Here is a 27,788-nt window from a genome sequence, read left to right on the forward strand (position 1 = left end):
ATTAAAAGCAAGAGGCAAAAATTCTGCAAAATATGTACAAAAGTAAAAAGCCTTAATAACTAGTAACTCATTTTATAAAACCCAACTGTCCTTGCCACTTTCAGACCTCCTTTAGAAATAATTTATTGCCAACCCTGAACTAAAGCACTGACAGAAAATAATTTACAATATCAGATAATGTGCTTAGTTCCTGGAAAGTTATAAAAAGATATATGTATAAAAAATCCTAAGCCACAAATACTTTTATACAGAACTAATACAAAGCATGTTTGGTTAGGTACAGTATTATGAGGTTGTTACAAAATATACTTTTTTATAAGGCTCCTTGTGGTAAATGAGTTCTCCCCACTGTATAGTAGTACTGTACGGAAAAGCCAGTGAAAACATTTTCTACTTCTGCTTTAAGAGGTAAAACAAAAAAGGGGGAATGTTAGTTTGTTGCATTTTTACATATACTTTCCATGAATTAACCCCTCACCCCATCAAATAGGCATGACGGAGGACAAATGTATCACTTACTATGGCAAGAAATATATAAGCTTTTAAAATACAAAGGCAAGGAAAGTAGCCTACTTCTGTCATGATATTCACTGATTGAAAATTTATGCATAGTGGGTCAGCATACGTTGATCCATCTGGAAATGATCATTATGAACAGATTCGAGTATGTCTCAAAACCTCTAATCAACCCAGAAAATACTGCCCTATCATTAATGCTTTTTTGGTCCATATAAGCTCTGGCATTTGAAATCAGATGGCTAGACCTGGATGAAATAAGAATGAACATATTTATTTCAATGCTAACTATACATTCAAGTACAGACAATAGCATGCTAACGGTACAAACACTGTACTCCATATGATGTTAAGAATCACTTACCAGCCTAAGGCTAATATCAACGTGGTGGTACTTGAAAAAGCCATGAAAGAGCCATGAAAGCCAACTTGTTTAAAATGCTCAGGTTTAGTCTTATACTTCAATTTCTAGCATAAACTTATTAAGCCCTAGCCTCGTACCATAAAATAACGGGTATGTATTATTTGGGACATGGAGACACATACACACCCACTCCCATACAATCCCTCCCTTTCTCATGTTTACTGGACAGAAAGCCAATCTGTATCCTATCATTTTTCTGTTAGTAAAGCAGCACATGACCAGATTGTCTGTGACTAATGGAACTTAACCTGTTGATATGACAGGAGATAAAGTGGCTCAGCACTAAGTAGATCTCCAACTGAAAATGACATGTGCAAAATTTCTGTCCTGATTCCTCAAATAAAACTAGAAGAAATAAAAAGGTAACAGAGTAACTTTCTCTAGATTTATTAGGGAGTTTGTTACAAATAGTGAACTGAACTTTACAGGCACGATTCCATGAATTCAAACAAGAGTTAACACTGATAATTTAGCTTTCTCATTACATATACAGAAATAACATTGCTACAAATTTGCAATGGAGAAAATCTTGTTGCAAATGGCTTGGTTTGGGGTTTTGTCTAAATGTATCATTATATAATGAAAGCACCAATTTGAGGGCTTCTCAAATAGTGATTTGAGTTTTAGAACATTAACTTGGTAACTTTATTCTTCATCTAAATAAGGCATAACTGGATATGTGTATTAATGCTGAAAATACATTTCATCAAAAGCATAAATACAAGTATTTGGGTATACATTGGAAGTTAAGATTTATTTATTCCTTCTTACAAAAAATTATAGGACATATGATTTCTGTCAAATCTAAATTAATATTTCTAGTCATTTCTGGTAGTAAGGTCATCTTACTTCCTTCTACTTTAAGCCAACCACTGCCACCAACTGAACAAGGATTTCCCGAAACAACCTCACTAGAGCGATTCACCAGAGGCTCCTAACTTTGTAAAATACATGCCAATGAAACTTCAAAGAAAACAAAATAAATAAACGGCCCCTTTTCACTCACATTGCCTTCTCGGATTGCGGCTGCACTCCAGCCATCCAGTGCCCTTTCCAGACAAGATTGAAATGAAGATTTAAACTTAACACAGTATTTGGCAGAAAGCAATGATTCAGGTTATTAAAAATAATACTTAAGCAGCAGAGGCACGCTTTGAATTATTTGGATCTTCAGAAAACATTTGACAAAACCCTTTCCTATATGAAAATCAAGGCCCAAATTTGTGGTGTTCTTTGATTTGTAATGTAAGGCAACTCTGTATACTACAAAGTTCTTCAAGGTCAAGGAGGATATTTTATAGCATTTCTTAAGATTTAAACAAGAAGACATTCAGATTTAAGAACAGAATGTAAGAAAATTAGGCACATCTTATTCCAAATAATCATGAAGTCTAAGAAAATCTTAACACATGAAAGAACTTTAAGTCATGTTTTTAGAGATTAGGGGTAAATTGGCATAGCTATGAGCACCCTTTTAATTTTGTTTACTAACTGTCACCTCCATCTTCATATAGTGGTATTTCAAAAGGATTTGGTTTGCATGATATAGGTATAACGACTCCTTCAACCAGTTTAAAAATACAGTATATAAAAAGAGTGGATTAAAGCATTCAGATTGAACTTCATAGTTCTACTGAATGTCTAAACAAGCCAGCCATTAAATATAAGTAATTTGCTGCCTCAAAGTGTATTCTAGATTTTACCATAAAAGAAGGTTGACTCTGAGACATCACACACATCAGGAAAGAAAATCACAATTGCCCAAAATAATACCATATCTGTTTGGTGTTTCAATGTTTCTTGTTGGTAGCCAATATGGGGAAACTGGTGATTTCTGCTTTGTCAGGCAGTATTTATGGTTCACGTCACAAATCTTAAATATAACATAAACAGACCAAGTGTCCTCTTCACATAGGGAACTCACTTCAGCCCCTCGCTGGAGCTAATGTTTTGGCCATTCCATAAAACCACTAGCTAAATTTACACACAGACTCTCCACCACACAGTCCAAATGTTACTGTGCACATGATATTCAGAAGCACTGAAATTATTCTATGAATTTAAACAAAGTATTCTTTTTGGCAAGAAGCACTAGATGTTTAAACATGCATGGACACTTGCATTATCATGTGGGCGACAGGTCTGGAGGTCACATATCACCAAGGCATGAAAATACTGGACGTGACTATGGATGGAACTGCAAATGCAAGCAAAGTCAGGTATGCAAGAACAATCTCTGGTTTGCTCAGAGAAAAGCCCTATCTCATACTAGACAGCAAGACAGACCAAGAGCCATTGTCGTAACGGTGGGTGGCTCATAATGTTCACCCATCTTTCAAGAACTTCCTCGCCAAGAAAATACCTGAGAACCCAGTCAGCTATACAGTAAAGTGACGAATATCACAGTCTTAGTCACAATTTTCAGGAAAAGGAGAAAAGCTGCCACTTTCCAAACTGTCCCCAGCCTTGTCCATCTTTTCCCTAATCCAATTCCAACACTGCACTTACCCTGCAAGCCAGGATTTTCAGTACTGCAAACCAGCCATTCTGAAGAGTCTGCTGTGAGTGTATCTGGAATCAAAAAGCTATTGCATGGGTATGTTTTCATTTGGTAAGAAATGGAGGGAGGTCAAATGCAATCAGATGTTGGTGTGAACTAAAAAAATTATCTCTTGTTCTCAGGAATATCCTTAAAACATTCCAAATGCACCTCAATAAAGCTGGAATTTCATAAATGAACATGCACATACTGTGCTTTTTTAGTGACATACCAAGAATGAGTAGGAATTTGAAATGATACCTTCTTGTATCTTGAATAGTTTGATACAAAAATACTGCAAGCTCCAAATGAACAACAAAAAATCCCAAAAATGCCACTCTCTGAGTTAATGGGAATAGATAGGAGAGCAAAAGAAAAGCGTTTGTGATGGTACAAAATGGTTTCCTGCCCTAACTGGTTTGGCTCAGTGGATAGAGCGTTGGCCTTTGGACTCAAGGGTCCCAGGTTCGATTCTGGTCAAGGGCATGTACCTTGGTTGCGGGCGCATACCCAGGAGGGAGTGTGCAGGAGGCAGCTGATTGATGTTTCTCTCTCATCGATGTTTCGAACTCTCGATCCCTCTCCATTCCTCTCTGTAAAAAAATCAATAAAATATACTTAAAAAAACAACAAAACAAAACCAAAAGCAAAATGGTTTCCTACAGTAAGGCCCCAAATAATCTGAAACAGGATTTAAAAGTCTGAGAGTAAAACACATAACATCTGGAAAGGTTATGTTTATTTAGAAAGTTCTGTTATCAAGTTGCTTGCAATTTTTAGTTACTGCCATGGCCAAAATGTTTCACATCCGACACTTTTATTACATGATATTTAAATATGAAAAGGGTAAATTGTATTTCACTCATAACTTTGACCAAAACACTATATATGGCACTTGCTTGCCTTTTGCTCCCCCGTACCATTTGTGAACTTCCATTAGCATCAAACCAGAAATCCTCATGTAAACTTTAAAACACTAAAAACATTACCTTTAGGAACCACAGAAATTTTAAAACAAAACAACTGTTATGCATGTAAGTTATGAAAAATACATGAAGGCTAAATCTGGTGAATCTATAGAATGTCATTCCTAAGATCAAAATTTTTTCCAATAGCAATTTCAAAATAGGTCACCATAAAGCTAGGCACGAATGTTGCTGCTATGTGTCAGGCAGACAAAAGGTATCTTATTTGTTTTAGAACTGAATATTCTCAACCTCATACTACAAATACTCAAGGACACCTGCTATACTTGGCACTACAGGACAATTCAGTTTGAAAGTGGAAGGTGTTAAAGCCTGAACTATACCTTGACTGAGGTTTGGCAGAAGATTACAACTCCACTCTAATGGAAGCCATAGAGAAACCGATCAAAGCCTAAACTTCAGCAGATATTGGCAATGTGTTGTTATTCAGCAGCTTTCAGCCACAAACCAAAGTCTGCAGAAGAAGGACTCAGATTTCCAAGAACTTCAACACAGCATCAAGATTTTTCTAATTCCTGTTGTAAACTATTTGAAAAAACAAAACAAACAGAAAACAATAAAAAAGACAAAAAGGCATTAAAACAGCAAGTCTTTTGTATATCACTGTAGCATAAGCTGCTTGAGGTTGTCATGAAGAATAGTATCCTTCACGTCACGGAAAACCAGGCGGATGTTTTCGGTGTTAATAGCAGTGGTGAAGTGGTGGTACAAGGGCTTCTGCTGCTGGTCCCGGCGTTTGTTACGGAAACACTCCACCAGGAATTTTTGGACGTCTCTTAAGCAGTGGGGATCCCCTTCAAATTCTAAGAAATAGTCTTTGATGCTCACAATTTGCACTTTCTCCTCAAGCAAATCTGTCTTGTTTAAGAAGAGAATTATGGAGACATTGCTGAAAACCCGGTTATTGACGATTGTTTCAAAAATGTTCAGAGATTCTGTAAGGCGATTGGTCAGTCGGTCTTCCATAAGCACCTGGTCAAATTCACTTGAGGAAACAAGGAAAAGTATTGATGTCACACTGTCGAAGCACTCAAACCAACGTTTTCTTTCTGATCTTTGACCACCTACATCGACCATTTTAAAAGGAACATTTTTAATTTCAAAGTCGTATTCATGAATGCCTTTGGTGGGCCTTCTGGCAAGCAGAATATCTTGTTGTGATGGAACATAATTCTGGGGGGGAAAAAAAAAGCTTTTATACTCAGGAACCAGAATTAGAATTGTTAATGTTCTACTAAGTGTCTAGTGAATGGATATGCAAGCAAAATTATCTTTTTAACATGTCGACACCTTTTAATAATACTAAAGCATCAATACTATTATTATTCCAATTATACAATGCCAAATATATTAAAATGTTAGTGTACGACGACTGGTTCAAAATTCACTACAAATGAGCAGCACCTATTTATTTTTTTTCATTCCTGCTCAAATCTGAGTAAGGTCTTATCTACTAACTGCTGTGTATCTGCCTTCAGTATAACTCCCCACCATAACCCACTCTTAGTTTCAGCCAACTGCTCATGCATACACCTGCTCCTGAGGTCTGAATGTCAATTCAGGAGGATCACTTCTAGGTTCTGCCTCTCTCTAATCCACACTAAACATTCCTTTACCGCCTCAGTGACTAAGACCCTCTATGCTGGTCACTCCATGTTATTACCATCGCTGCTGTACTACAAACATAGAAAACACTTCCTCTACTGTAACTAATTAGCTGACTTTACTTGGCCACTTTCTAGGTCTGTTTCCAGGGTATGGTGTAGTTGTGTTCCAGCTGTCTCATCTACTGACACAAGTAGTCATTTACTCTGTCAGCACTTCTGCCTGTGAAATGAAGGTGACGATGGCTTGCCTACCTGCCTCTAAGGGACAGTTTATGCAAAGGTCAAATGAGCCTTTCTCTGTGAGCAGGCTCAGACAACTACCAGACCCTGAGCAGACAGAAGCTGCTGGTCTCACGAGTCACCGGCTACCGTACCAGTGCCCTTTGTTATGCAGTATAACTGACTTTCTCTCTTCTCAGGCTAGTATTTTTCCAGAACGTTGACACAGCTTTTTGGCAATACTGAACAGAAGAGCCTTAAATTCTCATCATCAAGGTCAGCATATTTTTTAGAATCAAGGCAAGTTTTTAAAAACAGTGCTGTTATTTCCAATGCTGCATTTTATGTCTTTCCAAATAGTGTATTATGATTCTGAAAGTGTCCTTACAATGCGAATTGTAAACTTATCTCCTGAAAATAGCGTGTTGGAGTAAAGAAAAAGGAGGCAGTTCACAGTTATCTGTAATCAACAGCCATTTTATCAAGTAACTCTGGGACTCCAAAGTGTTGGCATTTCCAGGTTTCCTTTCCAGGTTTCCTTCTAGCTGTGGTTCACATACCTACCTACTTTACATCGATGGATTAACGTGATATGATTTACAGAAACATTCTCCTACTAGTGCTCATTTAGGTTGTTTCCAATTTTTTGCTTTAATTAATAGAGGTGCAGCAATTAAAACTCTCATGCAAACATCTAAATAATCGGGAATAAGATTATGAGGTCAAAGGTTATAAACATTTTGACAACCCTGGACACTAAATGCCCAACTACTTTCTAGGAAGGTGGTACCAATTCACAGTGCACTTGTGTGCCAGATGCCTCAGAAACATGCCAGCCCTGAATTGTTCTTACTTTAAAATGTTCTAATTCCAAAAATATAAAAACATATTTATTATTGCCTTAATTAGGAGCTAACACTCTAGTTAGGAAGATAAAGGCTAATTCATACAAAGCATAAAACACAGGACAATGTCATTTAATGCTAAATGGTATAGCAGTAATAGTGATTAGGAATGTGAATTCTAGAGTCAGCTTTAAAACTAGCTGTGTGACCTTGGACAAGTCACTTAACCGCTCTGTCTCAATTTCCTCATTTGTAAAATATAGTAACATTCCTAGGGGTGCTGTGAGCACTATATGAGTTAAAGGAATGAAGTGCTTAAGAGTTGTGTTTGGCACACTTTACGTTACTATCTATCAGTTCCTACTGTGTCAGCCACCCACCACCGCTGCCACCACCACGGCCACTTGCTGTAGAGAGGGAAATCAACAAGGCTGTGACAAGCAGGTCAACTTCCACTCAAGTCTCTGCAGTCTCATTTTTAAATGCTCACCATTCATTTGCACTTGACAAATCTATTCACAAATACAATGTCTTCAATAAGAAAACTCATTTTCTTCCTTACCAACTCCTCCAAGTCCAACCAGTAAATTCTCCTTTCTACTTCCTGTCCCTCCAACAATGTCTGCATTCTTTAAGTCTGTCATCTCCTATCTCACATTAAATCCTCTTGTTCCTTCTCTGAATCTTTCCTACATTTTTCCTTTCCTCCTTATTGTCCCCACTTCTTTCATCTCAGGCGTGGATCACCATCTCTTCACTAGTTTCTCTGCCTTGAATGCCTTGCACCTCTTGGTTCCATCTCTAAGCCACCCCCAGACTGACCCCTCCTGCATCGTGAGTTCGGAACCACCCACACTCCATCAGATCTGAACTTCGCTGACTGGTTTTCATGACCCTCCTTAGCTAGCACCTTGATCTTGGACTTCCAGCCTCCAGAACTGTGAGAAATAAATGTCTTTGTTTAAGCCCTCCCAGGCTGTGGTATTTTGTTATGGCAGCCTGAGCAGACTGAGACAGGGGGTTTATTTCATGTAACTGTCCCACACCCTATGCGGTCGGTTCTCTTACTATGCCTATGACATGGATGAAAAAACTCGTTTAGAAACGCCCAAGGTCACACAGAGCCAGTCTGTGATAGCACTGGGATTGGAACCCAGGTGGTCTGGCTGCAGAACCCAGGCCCTTGACCTAGGTGCTGTTCCACCTACCAGAGGGTCATGGGGCTGGGCACACAGAAGGGCTTCAATGACCCCGGTGCCACAGTCAGAGATGGAGAGAAGCAAATGCAATCCTGTGACTTGTCTAATATGTACAGAATGGGTGGCCGATGTGCAGCGCACCCAGGTTTACAACTCTTCCCTCCTTTACAACTACCAACTGATTACAGCACTTTTTCCTTTTTATTCCAGATGTAGCCTCAGAACTGTCCTCAAAATAAGACACCAAGCAGTTAGTACAAAATTTACTGGAGTTGGCCTATAGCAAAAGACCAATAAGCATAGAACTAAGTAAACCAACTGCAGTAATAAGAGCAAGGAGGTTTGAAACAAGCAAGGGCTGACCCTGAAAACAAGAGGAGGAGACCTACTTTAAACGGTATGCTCAAAGAAGGCCTATGTGAAAAGGCAAATTAAGAAGAGCAGGAAAAAAAACAACCCTGTAGGTTGCTTAGTGTAAAAAAAAAAAAAAGAAAAAGAAGAGCAGGTCAGCCCAGCCGCTGTGGCTCAGTGGTTGAGCGTTGCTTATGAACCAGAAGGTCACAGTTCGATTCCTGGTCAGGGAATATGCCCAAATTGCAGGATTGTTCCCTTATAGTGCAGGAGGCAGCCGATTCACGATTTTCTCTTATCAGTGATGTTTCTATCTCGCCCTCTCTGAAATCAATAAAGATATATGTATTTCAAAAGTAAAAAAGAAAAAAAAAAAGAAGAGCAGGTCAGTGTTTGGATTGGAAAACATGAAAAAAACTCTTAAAAATTAGTTTATCTACTAAGGATTCTCTTAACTTTTTTTAAGGCTTATAATCTGACCAGATGAAAGAGTGATAATGAGATAAGACTTAATAAAAAGTTTCACTGATGTGGACTGAGTAAAAACAGATAAATATGGGGATCCCAACTTCTGGAACATCTGTGTGTAAGAAACAGGTAGGAGAAAAACACCAGTTTTAAGGGCAGACAAATACAATTTAGCAAAATACAAAATAAGGGAAAATACAAAAATCCTGCTAGAATAAAAAGAGAGCACTTTTTCACGTGTCCTAGATCCATCGGTATGTTACTTTCCTACTTGTAATGGGTTTCATGTTGTGCTTTCCTTTAGTTATAAAGTTAAATATCTCAAAGAACCCATGAGATCATATTAAAATTTATAGCAGAAATTAGCTTTAAGAGGAGGAAAACAGAACTGCACTAAACTTAGCAGGTAACAAATGACTCTAAGGCAATGGCTTCCAAACATTTTCTAGGCAGCAGAACCTTTCTCCCAATGGTGTCTTCTGCATGAATCCAATACGGAGAACAAACAGTACAGCTGCTCTGCCCCTGGTGGCGCAGGCCAGGGCCAGCCACAGCCAGCTGAGAGCTGCTGGCTCTGAGGGATACACGGCAGGAAAATCACAAACTCTTTCTCCTACAACGTGGAGTCTCTTCATTGGGCCTTCAGTATCTAGCCCTCTTACACTGTAACTCAACACAAAGGGGCCCCGAGCTGGAAAATACCGTTTTCTGAAAGGTTTTAAAATCAATGAACTCACTGTGTTCTTCCTGTTTCTGTTTACAAAAAACCCAAAAGACAGTAAAGTAGAACATATAAAATGCAATCTCATTTTCAAACATAAACTTCTTTCTCTAAACAGTTTTACTTTCATAAAGCAGTGGATAGGGCAATTCTTTAAGGAAATGGCAGAGATCTGGATAGTAGAGGGGGGGAAAATGAAGTGGGAACAGTCAGAATACTGCCACTAGGATACAGAGAGAAGCAAATAGCCTGATACATACTTTTTCTAAATTTCCTGACATCAATATCCTGACTATTGCTTTCAAATGGCACTGAACACTCAATTAAAAAACTTACTGGTTCTCCAAGTTTATCCAAGTTATCCAGGAAATATTTTACAGATTCACCCTAAAAGCAAGAAGAAAACAAACAGTTATTAGGGCTGAGAAATGGAAGATTTTGTTACAACAGTTTATATTAAACTGTCTGGTTGTACACTTAATCCAAACATAGTTTGTTTCAGACTGAACACTAACCCCACTAAAAACATATAAATGTCTGCCTCTGCCACAAAGTGCCACAGCCTGGTTAATTTCACAAATGCTTTACATAAATGTGATCATCTGCTTGGATTGCATGTATGCTTTTGATATCAACTAAACTTTAAGTGGGATTTTTGTTTGTCTACATTTTTCTGCCTTAAGTTTATAGCAACGGTGGTTATCTTCAGAGACAAGAGCAAACCAGAGATGAGGTGAGAATACTGTATAAAATATCTTCCAGTTACAGGCAATACTTTAACAGAGGAAACCATTTCAGGAAAGAAGGCTCTGGGTCTTGGAATCTCCCAGTGCTCTCTCCCTGTGTTTTCACTTTGCCTGTTGGATTTCTACTGAGGCACTTCCCCTGCCGGAATACCCTGAAGGCTGGGATTCCTTAATGTATGGGAGAATCACAGGAAAACCTTGCTATACTGTAGTTCCGACTGGAGTGAAGATGGGGTGGGGGAGGGAGTAGTTCCCATAGTTCAAGTGATTTCTGGGACCACACTTTCAGTCATAAGGAATTAAAATAGCAGTTCTCACATTTTTTTTTTTAAAAAAATATTTTATTGACTTTTTTACAGAGAGGAAGGGAGAGGGATAGAGAGCTAGAAACATCGATGAGAGAGAAACATTGATCAGCTGCCTCCTGCACACCCCTACTGGGGATGTGCCTGCAATCAAGGTATATGCCCTTGGCCAGACTCGAACCTGGGACCCTGGGACCCTTCAGTCCACAGGCCAACGCTCTATCCACTGAGCCAAACCGGTTAGGGCAGTTCTCACATTCTTTGATCTCAGGATCCCTTTTCACATCTTAAGATTCTTGAGGAACCCAAAGTTCATGTGGCTTATAGCTACTGGTATTTATTTACCATATTAGAAAGTAAAACCAAGATATTAACAAATATTTTACTTAATAATTCATTTTAATATGTCAATAGTAAACCCATCGCCTGTGCATCTATTTTAACATATCTTAATAAAAGATAGTGAGCACTCATCTGCTTCTGAATTTGAACTGCTACTTTAGGTTGGTTGAAGTATATGATGAAAATCTGGCCTTACACAAAAATGTAGTTGGAAAAGAAAGAAGTGTTTTAATAATTTAATAAGAAAACACTTCCTGAAGTACCAGTAAACTACTAGATAGATGTTTGTGCTCTAAAATTGCAAAGTCCAATGGTTTAAAGTGGCTTACATCCATTCCATGCATAGCCAGTCCTATTTGCAAGTTTGAAATATTTTAAAGAGGAAAAATCAAGAGATAAGAGAGAAAACTACAAATCTGTTTACTCCTTAAATTAATTACAACTGTGACTTGTGTTACCATATTATATTGCATCTACTGCCATAATAAGGTATAATATGCCTTTAATTTTCATTAGTTTTATAATCCCCAAACGAAGCCATGTCAAAATGTTTTCTGAATATTCATTAAGCAGGCTTCATTAAGCATATGTTTGGAGAAATCTAGTCAATAGGAAATTTATTAACCTGCCTTTAAAAGTGACCTATAGGTGTTTTTTTTTTAATTAATAATTCACATTTACATAGAGTAGTAATTGAAGCCCTGCAAATATCTTTGTGAAGCCACATCTAAATAAGGATCCTTTTGGACAACATTCTGTGCACAGACTATGTGTAATATAAACTTTTCCATCTAACATTTACTTATGTAAGGTTTATAGCAAGAACTGAATGCCAAATAGAAGTAAGGTACAAAATGAAAAAAGGGTGGGGTTAAAAGTTGGTTAATGAAACAAGATTCTTCATTCAGCCTAAGGAAGTGGCTAGTGACAAAGATAATTACTCAATTTCCCATCTGACTTGTCCTTTCTCTATTGTTTCTTCACGTATTCACATGAAAAGATGAAATATAACATGAAATTGCTCTGCCCACACTGTTTGAAATCTAAGATTAGAACATTATACGTAATTCCTTAAAGACAATAAACATAAAACCAGGCCTGATTATATTTAAAGAGTTTGTTCAAAGCTTTGAAAATGACTCTAAATTAAAAGATCTTGGAATCATCCTATTTCAAACATTTGAAATATATCACCTCTATGATGAGTGCCATGTCTTTTTTTCTCCCCTTAATTTTAACTTCAAAATAAACCATAATAAAGAGGCCAGCTCTGCACACAGGGCAGGCATCAAGCTCTCTGGTCCTGAACCTGTTATGGGCAGTTTCACTTCTCCTTTCATTTATTGCCCTCCCGATGTTCTCATTTTGCCTGGTCTTCACAAAGGACCTATTTTATTGTTCCTTATCTTTGAGATGGCCTACTTTTTGTTTAATGACGTCCTCTATTCATTTTTATTTGGAAAAAGCATTTTAAAGTATTGATGTGACGCACAGTACATGTTTTTAATAAGGGTGATATTGTCATCTTTATCATTAAAGCATGCTTAAAGTACTAACTCATGTCTTTTGTTTGGTTCACAAGGAGCGAGAGGATTTACTTATAGTCAAAGGAATATAAACTATTGCCCTTCGCTTTGTAGATAGGTCAAAATTATATTGACTCCAACTAAATGCAGAATTTCAAATTTCTTGCTAGCATTTTCTATGTGCATCACTTAAAACTTCCAAAAGGGCCAAAATTAGGTACAACATAAACCACCCCAATATTTGAAAATATTTTCCATCAAATTAAGTACCTATCCAGATTAATCTAAGATAATTTACAACAGCCTAAATCAAATGTCCAAAAGAATACCTAATTTAGACAATTAATTTTAATTCTTTCTTGCATATAAGCTATAAAAATAAACTAGTGCGCAAAATTAGAAATGAGATTTTTGGAAAGAGCTCAATTATCACTTTATTTTATAAACTGCCCTTTCTTTGCTACTGCTCACAAATGAATAAATTCCTTTTTATATCCAATTTTTCAATTAGACTTACCAAGCAAATAATTTAAAGCTAGATTTTAGTTTTTAAGAGTATTCCTGTAGTCCTACCAAATTCCAATTTACACATAACACAAAATGTACAATGCAGTTTAGTAATTCTCTTATTTTATTAAAATGCTTCATCCTAGAGATATGAGAAAAAAACTTAGCCATATGTCTAACACATTTTTGGATACATGGATATCTTATATTTATGCATGTGTACCTAATACTTCTATGCTATTCAATTTTGTTATTTTAGAAAGTATCAATTATCCTTAAAAGTCTGTATAAGAATTACAGTTCCTTTAAAAAAAATAATACAGGCTTCTGAGTGAAGGCCAGCATTTCTCTTAAAAATCTTCTTCCTGTAAAAATGAAATGCAGGCCCTGGCAAAGTAGCTTGGTTGGTTAGAGTGACACCCCGACACGGCAAGGTTGCAGGTTTGATGTCTAATCAGGGCATATACAAAAGAAGCAATCAATGAATGAATGCATCATTAATTAAAACAAATCAATGCTTCTCTCTCTCTCTAAAAATCAACAAAAAGAGAAATACAAATTTTAAATGTAAGAAAGAAGTTTAATATTACAGAGAGGGGCTAGCTTTAATATTCTATATAATAATTCTATATAATAAAAGGCTAATATGCAAATCGATCAAACGGTGGAACGACAGGTCCCTATGATGCACACTGACCACCAGGGGGCAGACGCTCAATGCAGGAGCTGCCCCCCGGTGGTCAGTGTGCCCCCACAGGGGGACTGCCACTCAGCCAGAAGCTGGGCTCATGGCTGGCAAGCACAGGGGTGGTGGCAGGAGCCTTTCCTGCCTCTGAGTCAGTGCTAAGGATATCCAACTGTGGGCTCCTGCACTGCGAGAGGGGGCAGGCCGGGCTGAGGGACGCCCCTCCCCAGTGCATGACTTTCGTGCACCAGGCCTCTAGTGATATATAACACTGCTTAATTAGGCAACATGGTAATTTACTGCATATTTATTCTATGTTACCATTTAGTATGACCAGTTTCTGTTCCTTACACACACACACACACACACGCGCGCACGAGAGAATTTTCCATGTAAACAAACAAACAAACAAACAAACAAAAAAATCACTAAAGTTTTCTAAGAATGCCTTGCCAGTTCTGAGAAAATCAGTGCCTGCAGGAAATACTAACGTTGCACTTCTAAGTGAACAGGATATAAAACTGTACAGAAAGTCCTGAAAAGCTTATCTCAACACCGAGGTTGTACTGAAATACCAGAAGGAAATACACCAAATATCAACAAAGATGTCTTGGGGTGGTGCATAAGTGGCTGACTGGATGCTTTTCTACAATGGACATATAGTTTTAAATAAAAAAATAAAAAAAGCTAATTTGGATTCTGGAGCAGGTAGGGTAATTCCCTCAAAAAAATAAAACAATTTTCCTACTTTCCAGTTTTCACATAACAATAAAAAGCTTAGCGTTTTGAGAATTCCTCAAAACTAAAATACTTTTTTGGAAAGGGTCAATCTTATACAATCCGAACAAAAAAATATTTAGCTGTGCCAGAACTAGAACCTTTCAGTAGTAATTTTTTTTGTTTTCAAAAAAGAAATGACCTCAATTGTTAAAAAGAAACAGAAAACACAGTTTTCCAACACAGGTCATACTTCCCAAATATAGTTTCAATTCCCCTGATAACCAATAGAGGGCCTATAAGAGCAATTCACAATACCCAGAAGTCCTTGTGAATGCACACGGGATGGAAAGTTCTGCTCTATGATGTGCTACAATGAATCTTGAAATCCCCACAACTCAAAATTACACAATAATCAACATTAAGTAACATTAACAATCAACATCAATTAATAAATTCTATGCCTTTATTACACAGCAGGTGAGAGGAAAACCCAGATCACTTTATTCCCAGTTAGGTGTTGAACCTATTATCCCAACTTTGGCCAGCAGAGTAGCTCCACACAACTTGCGCAAGCTTTAATCATCTTCCCTTCCCTGTCTACCTGGCAAACGCGTCAGACAGCAAAGCAATGCAACCTATGAATGTTTCTAAATACCGATGAAGGTGGGAAATAGCTCAAAATTTATATTGGTAATCAGTTCTTTTTCCAAATCACTATTTAGTTAATTGTGCTATAAAGGGACTCAGGAAAGCATGATTGGTTGTGAACATAAGACATGGGCTACGGAGTCCTACAGCCCAGAGTTTGAATCATGGCTCTATCACCAAAACTACCTGTGGCCTTAACCTCCATGGACCCATGTTTTATGTATAAAATGAAGTGAACAGAACAACATGCTCTCGTAGGTCTTTTCTAGGTTAGTAAACCCTTAGTGATTCTGCATACTCTTGGCAGAAGAGCAACAAATACTACAGCATTTGTCATTCTCATTTACAAACACTGTTGGTTGACTTTTTCTATCTGCTCCCCACTAGACTGAGAGCCTCTTGTAAGACAGCTAGACAGGCAGTTCTTCAGTCCCCAGGGCCCGCCCACTCAGCCCAGAACATACTATGGGAATGTATTCAATACATGTTTGCTGAAAGAGTAAAGAAATGAATGAGTGCATTGTATAACTGATCAAATTATTGCCCCATTATATAAGAAATGGTCATAAAACAATCAAGTACAAAGTGAAAAGGTCTTGTGCTTGCCTGGCCTAACAGATTAATTATTACTAACTGATATTAACTCTTCTTCTCACAGTGAGACTCAAAGAAACTGGTTAATACAATGTCCTCCTGAATTTTAAAAAGACTTGAAAAAACCCAACCTACTAAGCCAGGTGGTTGAAAGTACTGCAAAGGGAAATGAGAACAGTCATTTCAAGTGGATCTTCTCTACTTCCTCACCTCTCTTCCCTCTTCAGGCCCTTCTGGCCTGACTTCATTCTTACCAAGTCTGTCACTTGCCACAGTCAGCAAAACCTCCCCATTGCCAAAATCAATGGACATGCCAGTCTTTACCATACAAGACCTCTCAGTGGCATGTGACACCAATGACCATGGTTTTCTTCACTGAAACACTTTTGGGGCCTCCATGGCATTACATGGATTTCTGGATTTCTCCTATCTCCTGGATTTCTCCTATCTTTCTGGCCATTTCTGCTAGCATCTCCTCTTCTGAACATTCTCAAAAGGTTGAAGGTTCCTCAAGACTCTATCCCGAGCCCTAATTTCTTTTTATACTCTTTCCCTGAATAACTGTGTACATCCTATAGATTTTAAATACCACCCAAATACAAACAACTCCTACATTTCCATCTTTTAGCCCAAAGCTCTATTCTGGATTCCAGACTCATGTAGCAAACTGTCTACTTGATTCCATCTGCATGTCTCACAGATCTCAACCTGATATGCCCAATTAAAGTCTTAATCTTCCCTCTCAAATTCTTTTCTTACAGTCTTCATTTCAGCAAAAAGCACCATCCACCTGGTTGTTAAAACCAGAAACCAGAGTTACTCTTAACATATGCCTCTCTCCCTCACCTCATATCCAATCTGTCAGAACCCCAATGACTTTTTTACCTTGAATCCACTGTCGTCCCTACATCTCAATGGCTACCACCTAGCTCTGGAACTGCTTAGCATCCAGAACAGTAGAAAGGTTTTTTGATAAGTATTTACTGACTGACTGCTCTCCTCACTTCCCTTCAATCTCCACACTCCAGCAAGCTTTCCGCACCTTAGGTCCTGCACACATGGTACTCTTTCTGCCTGTCAAACTCTTCCCTCTCCTAGCCTGGCTGACCCTTTCTCACCCATGGGGTCGTAACTTAAATGTCCATCTCTTCAAACCATCCTCTTGTTTTGTCACAGGTTCCTTTTCTTTTCCTTCAGAGCACTTATCACATGTGGGATTGTTTGTAATGTAAGTTCCTCCAACTAACACTAAGATGAATGAAATCAGAGATCATTTTCATTTGGTTCACTAGCAAATACCCAGCCTAAAACAAATGCCTCCTCAGTATTAGGTGTTCAAGGACATGCTACCAAAGGCTGCTGAAAGCTGTCAGTTGACAAGTTGATTTATCAGACTTGTTAAATAAATAATAACCGAACCCTTGAAATTTGCTCCCCAAGGCCTTCTTACCCTCATTGACTTTTACATTTGCTCTTCAATTTTCACATGAAGAGAAAAGAATTCAAATGATCATAATGAAAATACATACTCAAAGTCATGCTTTAAACCTTAATACTTGCATATAGTATAAAATATAAATAGGAAACCATCAGATGGACATATATACTCTATCAAATAATGCATTTCTACAGAATAAAAGTTTTTTTTTAAATAAAGAGCCTTCTTTTACAAAAGAAAGATATCTTACATTAAGGCCAAATGTGCAAAATGCTATACAACAGGTGAAAACCTTCTAATTGGTTGCAACATTTGAACATAACATAACTTAAAAGGTCAAGGAAAAAATTAAGCAAATATAATTCTCTCTGCCCTAGTCCAGAATTGAAATGTATATCATCTATATGGTAACAATTTTAAGTCCCTATCATTTTTGAAGCTGTAGCTAATAAAGACAGTTTTACTGCAAATGTGGCAAAGTAATAACAGTTAAAAATAGCAAATCATTTACATTGCAATATTATAACTCAATAAGCTAAATCATATTACTCTTTTTAATGATTTCAACTAAAATGAAAAGTATTTGCAGCATATAGCATTCAATTATTCATTAGGTTTTTAAAAAAAATCAATAAAAATGAGTTTAGAGACCATCTTACATTTGAATAGCAACTTGTCTAAAGTATAAACATGTCTATCTTCTTATTTATTAGGCCTCGTGTAGCACACAGTTGGCCAGGCAATAATAATGTGGGTGAATCTCTAGCAAAAACTTAGTCCCTTTGCTCATTGTTAGTATCTTCCATGAGTTTTACTGAAAAGGAAAGTGAAAGTCTCTCGCCCCAATTATTCATTATTCCAGCTCTTTTTCTTTAACCTTTCTAGAAGAGTTAAAAGAAATGTCCTATTAACAGGATACATGCAGCTGCTCCAGCTCAAAAAACCCAAAGACACTGTTAAAAACTATTTGGGGCAGGGGGTGTTAAAGTTTTGCTCATTGGCTAACATCGTTTTTAAATGCCAAAGTTAATAAAAAATTTTTCTTTAGGGGAACAAATTTGAAATTTGTTTATTTTGCTCCATGAGAAAAAGTAGAAATTCTCTATTAGACTGTTTTAGTTGGTTTTTATATAAAATGGTCAGAAGTCCTAAAATCTCATAAAAGTACATGAAATCTTAAAAAGAAAATAATTTTGTATTTTATAAATATATGGATTTTTTTTTTTACCTTGGAAAAAGAAACCCAAATACCCTCTTTAACCTGAGTGGTACTCACAAAGCCTCTGCCCACCATGGGCACAGGAAATGGCATAAAGCGAAGGAGCACAGCAGGTGAGGGTGGAGGGTTGCCACAGAGACAAAGGAGGGAGAGGGAAGGAGACAGCAGAGCACCTGCACCTATGCCAAAGGTATCTCACCACACTATGTAAGGGGCAGGAAGCTAAGGATTTGGCTAAATTGACTACTCATTAGATGGAAAATCAAGCAAAGTGACATGAGAAGGCAGCAAGAACCAATGTAGCAATGAAAACCTCAAATCTCTCTTGGAAGTACTGCCTTTATTAGACAACATATGGTCTAATGAGAATGTAAGCCATATTCTGCATTATTTAGAATTCAGAATTTTTTATATTGGTAAGCAAGTTCAAAGAATGAATCAAATAAAAGCTTACAGTGCTTTATTTTTTAAAAAGCTACATATGGTTTATGTGCATATGGCTAATATTAATAAAATATTAGTGCAGTGTCAGGCACTGCACTAAAGTCCTTTACATGGATTATCTCATGCAATCCCTACAACAATTAGTAACAGTAGGTCCTTGGATAGTCCCCAATTTTCAGATGCAGAAATTCAGAGATGCTGAGGGGCTTGCTCAAGCTCACACAGTGAGTGGCACAGCCAGGACACGATTTCTGGCTAGCCATTTAAAGTTCCACTTTATCTCACGGCATTGTAGAAAACTGTACCAAATCTTAAGGTTATCACATTAAAATCATTTCTAAATGTCTTACAATATGCAAAATAAATCAATACATTTGAACATGGTTATTTTCTAATTTGTTTGGAAGATACAAAGTAAAGTTTCATGTAGCAAAACCAAGTACACAGGTCTTATGATTGAGACCAAAACCAAAATAAATCAAGGAAGAGTAATTCTACTCAAGTATTCTGAATCTGTTGTAGAGTAGTTGGGATGAAAAAGTACACTCATCAAAGTGATTTAAATTTTTAAAAATTTGTTTTGCCCAAAGAAGAGAGATTAAATTTGAAAGATTAAGATGAACAACTACTATCAATGCAGAAGATGGTAACTTTAGTCCAGTTCTCAAAACAAAACAATTTCCTTGATCTGTATAAACCCATTCCAATAATACTCTAATGTGGATTAAACAAATTCTCTTGAAAAAAGGCATCTTGCAAAATATATATATTTACCATATAGATAAAAGTGAATTGTATCATGTAACTAGAAAAAAAATGAAGTACTTTCAAGCAAGGAAATAAAAATCACTTAATTTTCAGAAATATGCACATAAAAATATAGTTTCTAACTATAACAAAAATGTGCAACAAACTGCAATCTGGAATGCTCAATAGTATGAGAACTGTGACAATTATCTGAGCAACACTGCAAAGGAGCTCATAAAAATAATAATAGTGTTCTGATATCCCCTTCTCCAAACCAAGAGCAACTATATACCAGATATGTGCTAATTTCCAAATGACACTTTCCTAGAAAAATATATGGCTGCCTTTCAGATAATCAATAAAAGTTAAAAAGAAAAACATGTTCACAAAACATATGGCTGCCTTTCAGATAACTGGTTGCCATTAAACATTCTTTTTCAGGGCTCATTGTCCTGGCCAGGTAGCTCAGTTGGTTAGAGCATCTTCCCAATATACCAAGGTTGTGGGTTTGATCTCTGGTCAGGGCACATATAAGAAGCAATCAATCAATGCATAAATAAGTGGAAAAACAAAATCAATGTTTCTCTCTCTCCCTTCCTCTCTCTCTAAAAATCAATAAAAGTTAAAAAGAAAAACATGTTCACAAAAAATAAAATAAAAATAAATAAAAACCATGCTCACTAATGGAACATCAGTAGAGGATGACTAGTAGTACATTTAGTATTCAAGGAGGTGAGGATTCAAACAGCCTTTCCCATGATGAATAGTGGTTAGGACGAACTGTGCCACTCTAAGTTAATAAATTTACTATTAAATGTCATTTAAGTTAATTTATATCTCAAGTATAACCTAAGTTAATACAATAAAAAGAAATGGCACAAGAGTATTATGAAAGTTCAGAATATAAAACAACTGTATGAATATCAGCGCAATGTTATGCATTCTTAAGAAAACCTTAGACATATTTAATAATGTGCTAGAACTTACGAGAGGAGTGGTAATATTTGAGTGTATGGGTGTTGGTCAGAGAGTGTGGGAATAAAAGAAGAGAATGCTCCACGAATATAACATTGGAGTGCATGCAAGATGGTTTAGTGGCTAGTGCTGTGGGCCAGGAGCTGGTCTGGGTTCTAGTGTCCACTCTATTATTTACTGGTTCTGTGATTCAAAGCTTTAAGGAACCTCTCTCTGCAAATGAATTTTTTCATCTGTGAAGTGGGAACAATAACACATCTTCTATTTCTGTATTTTGTTTTTAAGGATTGCATGATAATGTATGTGACAGAGCTTTGAAAAGTACAAAGGCATTCTGATAAAACATAAAGTATTAAAATGTGATAGAATTATCAGCACTTGAATTCATTTTCTGGAGAAAGAAATTAGCACCTGTTTGGGGCTAATATGACTAGATACCTCAACATGGTTGGGCTGCTGCCTATTTTAGGAAGGTCAATAGGGAATATTCAAGCCAGGGAGTCCTTCGGTCATCATGCTATGCTTTCCTTATAAGTGAGCTCACAAAGCTTTCTCCTGGGTTAGGTCCACACTCTAGTAGAAATTCTGAAACTAACATCTAGTTTTCCTAACAAAATGATTTCCTTGCTCCATCCCTTAGTTGTTTAATAAACATTTTCAGAGCAGCATAAATTACTGTTATCACTAGCTTTGTTTAGCAATAAAAGTGTAATACAGAAACCAACAAAGTATTTTACAATCCCCCTTTCAGCACGGGGAACCCACAAATCTCATAGCTAGTCAAGTTTCTACTCTCCCACCCCAAAATATAAGATATATTGACATGAACATGTCAATATAACAAAACACATCAAGACACATATTTATGTATACATACATACATGTTCACACACAATCTCAGAAAGTTGTTTTGTATAAGTACATACTAAAAACATTTTTGTTTTTTAATGTAAACAGTACTATAGCTCTGGGCTTCCAAGGTTTGGAAAAAATGTAACCACTCTGACATTTGATCAAATTCATCAACAAGAAATCCTACCCATAGAGATCTGAATTTTAAAATCTCTACAACCTCTAATGTTATATGTAATCCTTATCTTATATAGGCTGAAATATTTAACTCTAAGCCTAGAATCAGTAGACAATCAGTATTTAGCAACTTGAAGTCAAAGTCCTGTTTTGCTTTTATTCATAAAGAAAATGAACTGAATCCTTCTCCAACAGGAACATGGTCATACTTTACAACTGAAAGCAGAAATTGATTCATTTTCTAAAGCAAATCCAAATTAGTGTCAAAGAATAAACCAATGCTTCTAACTCTATAGTATTTCAAATCTATGCTATAGTGAAAATAAATATTTTACTCCAACCTGAAGTTCTTACTTAGCACTCAGCTCTTTTCAGCAGCCAATACATGAGATTAAATAGCTACTTTGTTACACAGAATAAACTACCCCATCAGCTTGGAGAAGTGTAACTATGTCAAGTACAAACTGTACTACTTAAGAAAAATTACATCTAACTGAAGGTACCATGATAACAAAGAAAACAGCTTGGTTTTAGGGATTGCAAAAAAAGACTGGTTGCCCTAGCTGGTTTAGCTCAGTGGATAGAGTGATGGCCTATGGACGGAAGGGTCCCAGGTTCGATTCCAGTCAAGGGCACAAGCCCGGGTTGTGGGCTTGATCCACAGTAGGGAGCAATCAATCAGGAGGCAGCTGATCAATGATTCTCTCTCATCATTGATGTTTCTCTCTATTTCTCTCCCCTCCTCTCTGAAATCAATAAAAATATTTTTTAAAAAGAAAGACTGGTTATTACAGGAAGTTGTATTAATGCTGACAAGTTAAATTGTTTATAGAAATTAGGAAGCTCTAGAGCAGCGGTTCTCAACCTGTGGGTCGCGACCCCTTTGGGGGTCGAACGACCCTTTCACAGGGGTCGCCTAAGACCATCGGAAAACACATATATAATTACATATTGTTTACAGTAGCAAAATTACAGTTATGAAGTAGCAACGAAAATAATTTTATGGTGGGGTCACCACAACATGAGGAACTGTATTAAAGGGTCGTGGCATTAGGAAGGTTGAAAACCACTGCTCTAGAGTATTCCTCCCAGTGTCACACACTTTCCTGTCCATATACCCAAGTCTACAAAGTTTGCTTATATTTCTAAATAAGTTACGATATATTAAAAATCCAAAAAATTTAATTGGCAGTAATCCCTAACTATTTTCTTAGTTTTACTACATACCTCCAGTTGTTTCATTTCCTAGCCAACTCTGGACTCCCATCTCTTTAGTCATCTAACTTACCAAATTCCCTAACTACTGTCACGTAAGAGAGGGTGTCTCCTAAGTGCAGTTGCAGGCTGCAGTGAATGCATAGCCAAAACTGAGCATTACAAACATTTAACCCAGTACCAACAGAGACCACTTCTTAGGATATAGGTATTATCCTCAGTGTGCTAGTGTGTAAGAACTAGAATGGTCCCTTAAGCTCTAACAACAGATTAAATTCTTTTTCCACAGTAAGCTATTTAGCTTACCCATAATGAAACTAACCAGAAAAGGAAATGTTTGCCTTTGAGAACTCGGGGGGAAAAAACATTCATGTTTGCACCCAAAGTTATTACTAACAAACGACTGGACTGCTGAAAACCTAAGCTGTGATATCACTATCCTATCCCTTGTCCCAAAAACTAGTAACAGGATAGTCATTCATCTGAAGCAAAAAAGCCAGAGAGGCTTAACAAACTGACACATTTTCTTTTCCTTTCAATTTGCATTAATAAGTTTAATAATCAATTGTTAGTTAAAACAAAAATAGCCAATTTTACCTCTCATTTCCCCTGTTTACTCTTTCTATCCAAGATTCAAGAATATACATTATTAAACACTGCAAAAAAGAAAAATTATTCTGCAACACAAGGACTTCCCATCTCCTGGAAAACTAACCAATTAGAATACAAAAATAATTCATATTTCCTGGAAGGAACTTAATGTGAGATGTTTCTCTTTTTTAAAAATAACCTTATTAATTCAGTATGTCTAAAAAATGAGGGAATAAAATAAATGTCAGGTCTTATGCTAGTGAGAGAGAAAAAGACAAACAAGTCATACCAAAGGAGCCTCTACTTCAGTGGGAGAGCCAAACAAGAATGCAAATAACTTGAACACATGTGAGGGTTAGAACACAAGCATACCACAGAGAGCATGGGCAGGGGCATTCCAGCCGGGACCATGGGGAAAGCTTTGATCCTAAGCACTGTTCTTCAGTGTGGCCAAGGAACAAATTCATCCAAATTGCCAATGGCTGTCTGCTAAAAATACAGATCACTGGGTCCCCTCCCAGATTCCTGAATCAGATCCCCTTCTGATGATGTCTCGGAATCTGTTTAGATTTGTATTAAGCAAGCATTCCAGTGAATCTGATTTAAGGAGTCTATGGAGTGCATTTAGTCACATTAAAATTTGATGACCACTGTTCTAAGTGAAGGGTAGGACCTAATGAACAGACACAGTAATTAAAAACCCTGACAGAGGGACTTTGTGAAGAGAGCCGTGGAAGCAGATGATCAGGGGATGTGGGAATTGAGGTGTTGTAAGACGTGTGCAGTAGTCAAATAAGCTATATTGAATACATTATTGGAATCATAGGTAAGCTAGCTAGTTTTGACTCAAATAAAGAAGCTGAACTCTGTTCTTTAGGCAATAGAGGATGAGCAAAACTTTCTGAGCAAACCCATGTTGTATATGACCAAGATTACCTGGGAGTCCAAGCAAGAGGTACTAGGACAGTAATGTAGAGGAGGAAATGAGGGAGTGGATACAAGAGATGTTGCAGGGGTAGAAAAGACAGGACTTGGGGATTGGCTGTATGTAGACAAGAGAAGGAACCGAATATGACTTTGGAGGAAAATTTTTAATGAGTCAAGTGCCTTCCCAGTGCCTGACACTATGTCAAGCACCACAGAGCATCCAAAAAGTATGAGAATCATTAATCGTTGAGCACCAGGTGCCAGATACCATTAACAATGCCAAGAATATATAGGGGGGAAATCCATGTGCTCTAGGAGTTTAAAATTATATCTTTGCCCTGTCCCTCTTTTCCTGTGTGCCTACTTTTTATCAGGAAAATTGTATTTCTAGAACTTGTCTCTCCTGCCCAATGTCTTCTTTGTTCCTGAAGCATCAGCTGGCTCAAGTCAAGAACATGCAGATCCTCATTCTAAGTGGTTTTAGCTATTTGTTCTTAATGGCAAATACTTAGGAATGCTTTCTCAACAATGATGACAAGGCAGTCTTGATATGAGACAGTAAGAGGTGAATGTCCAAATTCAAGAAGTGCCAGTGAAGCCCACCTTCAATTAAATGGACTTATGGAACTTTCCCACAGAGAACTTTAGAGTACAGTCGTTTATTCATTCAGTCAATATGAACTGCATGCTGTTACAGACGGCATTTCTTCCCTGACCTGGAAAGATGAATAACATCCTGAAAAAATTTAAGAGTGGAAAGTGTGGTTTGTTGGGAAAATGAATTCAGAAGAGAGGAGAATAAGCAGCACTTAAAAACAGGAGAGAGGGTGAAGGGAGATGAGAAGGGGTTGTGGGGAGGAACTTATGCAAGACTACCAAATCTCATATAACAAACTAGAGGCCTGGTGCACGAAATTTGTGCATGGGTAGGGTCCCTAGGCCTGGCTGGCGATCAGGGCTGATCGGGGCCTTTCGGCTGCTGGCCAGGGCCTTCCTTCTGGCTGCTGGTCGGGGCCTCTCTTCCCCAGCTGCTGGCTGGAGCCTTACTTCGTTTTGTGCCACCCCCTGGTGGTCAGCACACGTCATAGCGAGCGATAGAACCTCCAGTTGAACTCCCATGGGGACACTTTGCATATTAGCCTTTTATATATATAGATTATATATATATAGATACTGACCAAAGGACAAAAGTTAACCACAAATCTGAGAACTGGATGGAGGTCACTTGTTAAGTTAAATTAATAATTTTCAACATATAATGTTGCCAGCTACTCAATTTTCACAATATTGTGAGGTAATCTCTGCCTTCCATTAATGGACAAATTACTTGTCAAGACACACACACACCAAAGAAGAGAACTATACAAAATAGCACATAGCCAAGTGCTAGACCAGCCGTGGGCAAACTAGGGCCCGCGGGCCGGATCCGGCCCGTTTGAAATGAACAAAACTAAAAAAAAAAAAAGACCGTACCCTTTTATGTAATGATGTTTACTTTGAATTTATATTAGTTCACACAAACACTCCATCCATGCTTTTGTTCCGGCCCTCCGGTCCAGTTTAAGAACCCATTGTGGCCCTCGAGTCAAAAAGTTTGCCCACCCCTGTGCTAGACTGTATGACACACATGAGAGCCATAATTCAGAGACAGATCTAAGTATCAGTTTTATACAAAGTTAACATAACACTTTTTTAGAACTTCTTAGAGCTAAGACTGCTTCTGAGTACAAACTATAATGGCAAAGACTGCTGGCTGTACGTCATTTTGTAGCCACACCCATAAATATGGATGGCTTTAATGCCAGCGACACCACCAAACAACATTCTAAGCAGTTTTACTCGTAATGTCCCTTTATTTTGATCATAGTACAATAACACTTCAGATCTTAGCTCCAAATTGTATACAGTCTAGATTGCTATCATTCCTGGGATCTTTCCAGTCTTTAGCAAATAAAACCCAGAATACAATCAAAGCATTCACAATTAAATGACAAAACACTTGATTTAAACAAAAATCTATCTTAGTTATTACTTTTGTATCTTTAACCTAGATCAGATCCTTTCCCTTCCACCCTCTGTAACAGCTACAAAGTTTTATGTTCTTGTTTAAGACAAAGTAGAAAAAATAAATATAAAATAAAATTTAGGTGCTTCCCATGTAAAACAGATACCTAATAACTTAGATAAAATAACTAAGATTTCTGTTTGTTTGTTAAAAAGATACATTTTAGCCAAGTGAGGACATAGCAGGAAGGTGGCCATTTATGAACCAGGAAGTGGGCCCTCACTAGACACTGAATCTGCCAGCACCTTGATCTTGACCTTCCCAACCTCTAATGTGAGAAATGCATTTCTGTTGTTTTTAAGTCTATCGTAGTTTGTTATTACAGCCCAAATGGAATAGGACACCCACTTAGTTGGTCTAGAAAATTTTCTTTGAAAAAATAAAAAATTCATTTTGTAAAATGTGCTTAGAAGCCTTAAAAAAATACACATGCAAAAACAGAATGCAAATGTATGAAAAGCACAATGACTGTTAAAGATTATTAAGGACTTTAATCTGTCACTATTAATCTGTACCATAAAAAATGAGTACTTCTAAAGACCAAATAGCACAGTTGAACCTAGTTCAGTTATTGAACTCTTAGTCCAAGAGTAAAAGCTTGATTTTTTTTCAAAAGAAGGATGAATATTATTGCTGTAATAGAGAGGTAATTATTTTCAAAAGCAGAAAAAATGTAGCAGTGCTTACGAAAATTGTTATCTTACTTTCAAAAAGGAAAAATGATCAATTAACTATCACAGCTTCGCCAAATCTATGGGGTTTACCTTATTTTTACCTTGCTAGTAAACAGCTCATCTATATAGCAACCCCAATTTCTGAGGCTAAAATTCTGCACAGATATATATTACATTGTGGAAGTCAGTGAAAAGGGTGTGTAACTCTCAGATAATAAATGTCATTAAAATAAAATCACAGCATTTTAACAAATCTCTTACCAGTTGAAATTCTCGACGTCGGTCATAGGCATTCTGTATGCCGCTGTCTGCCCATAACGCTCTTATAGCAGGAAGATATTGTAAAAAAACTCGAGTTTCCACCAGTCCCTGGGCCACCAAGGGGGAACGGGTATCAAATGACATCATCTTGTCTCCATTGAGTTGGTTTGAGTTATCTCCCCAAGGAATATGAAGCTTCTCTCGAGCATCTACCAGCACCCTCATACCTTGGTTAAAAAAAAAGAAAAGAAAGTT

General features: G+C 37.2%; 1 protein-coding gene across 1 annotated transcript; it reads right to left on the bottom strand.

The window, feature by feature from the left end:
• Positions 1 to 4,200: 4,200 nt before the first annotated feature.
• Positions 4,201 to 27,788, bottom strand: GNA13 (guanine nucleotide binding protein (G protein), alpha 13). Its single transcript, XM_005875781.2, has 3 exons — positions 27,534 to 27,788; positions 10,212 to 10,262; positions 4,201 to 5,638 (listed from the first exon to the last, which is right to left on the bottom strand). Exons 1-3 carry the CDS (start codon positions 27,756 to 27,758, stop codon positions 5,066 to 5,068), a joined length of 849 nt encoding a protein of 282 aa, XP_005875843.1. The 5' UTR covers positions 27,759 to 27,788; the 3' UTR covers positions 4,201 to 5,065.

This window comes from Myotis brandtii, unplaced genomic scaffold, assembly GCF_000412655.1.
Source record: "Myotis brandtii unplaced genomic scaffold, ASM41265v1 scaffold469, whole genome shotgun sequence".
Taxonomy (NCBI): domain Eukaryota; kingdom Metazoa; phylum Chordata; class Mammalia; order Chiroptera; family Vespertilionidae; genus Myotis; species Myotis brandtii.

Excerpts from the sequence above, each read along its gene's own strand:
- GNA13 (XM_005875781.2), bottom strand. The coding sequence starts at position 27,758 with ATGAGGGTGCTGGTAGATGCTCGAGAGAAGCTTCATATTCCTTGGGGA. Across the intron at positions 10,263-27,533 it reads GACGTCGAGAATTTCAACTG|GGTGAATCTGTAAAATATTT; the intron begins GTAAGAGATTTG and ends TCTTGCTTTTAG. Across the intron at positions 5,639-10,211 it reads TGGATAAACTTGGAGAACCA|AATTATGTTCCATCACAACA; the intron begins GTAAGTTTTTTA and ends TTTCCCCCCCAG.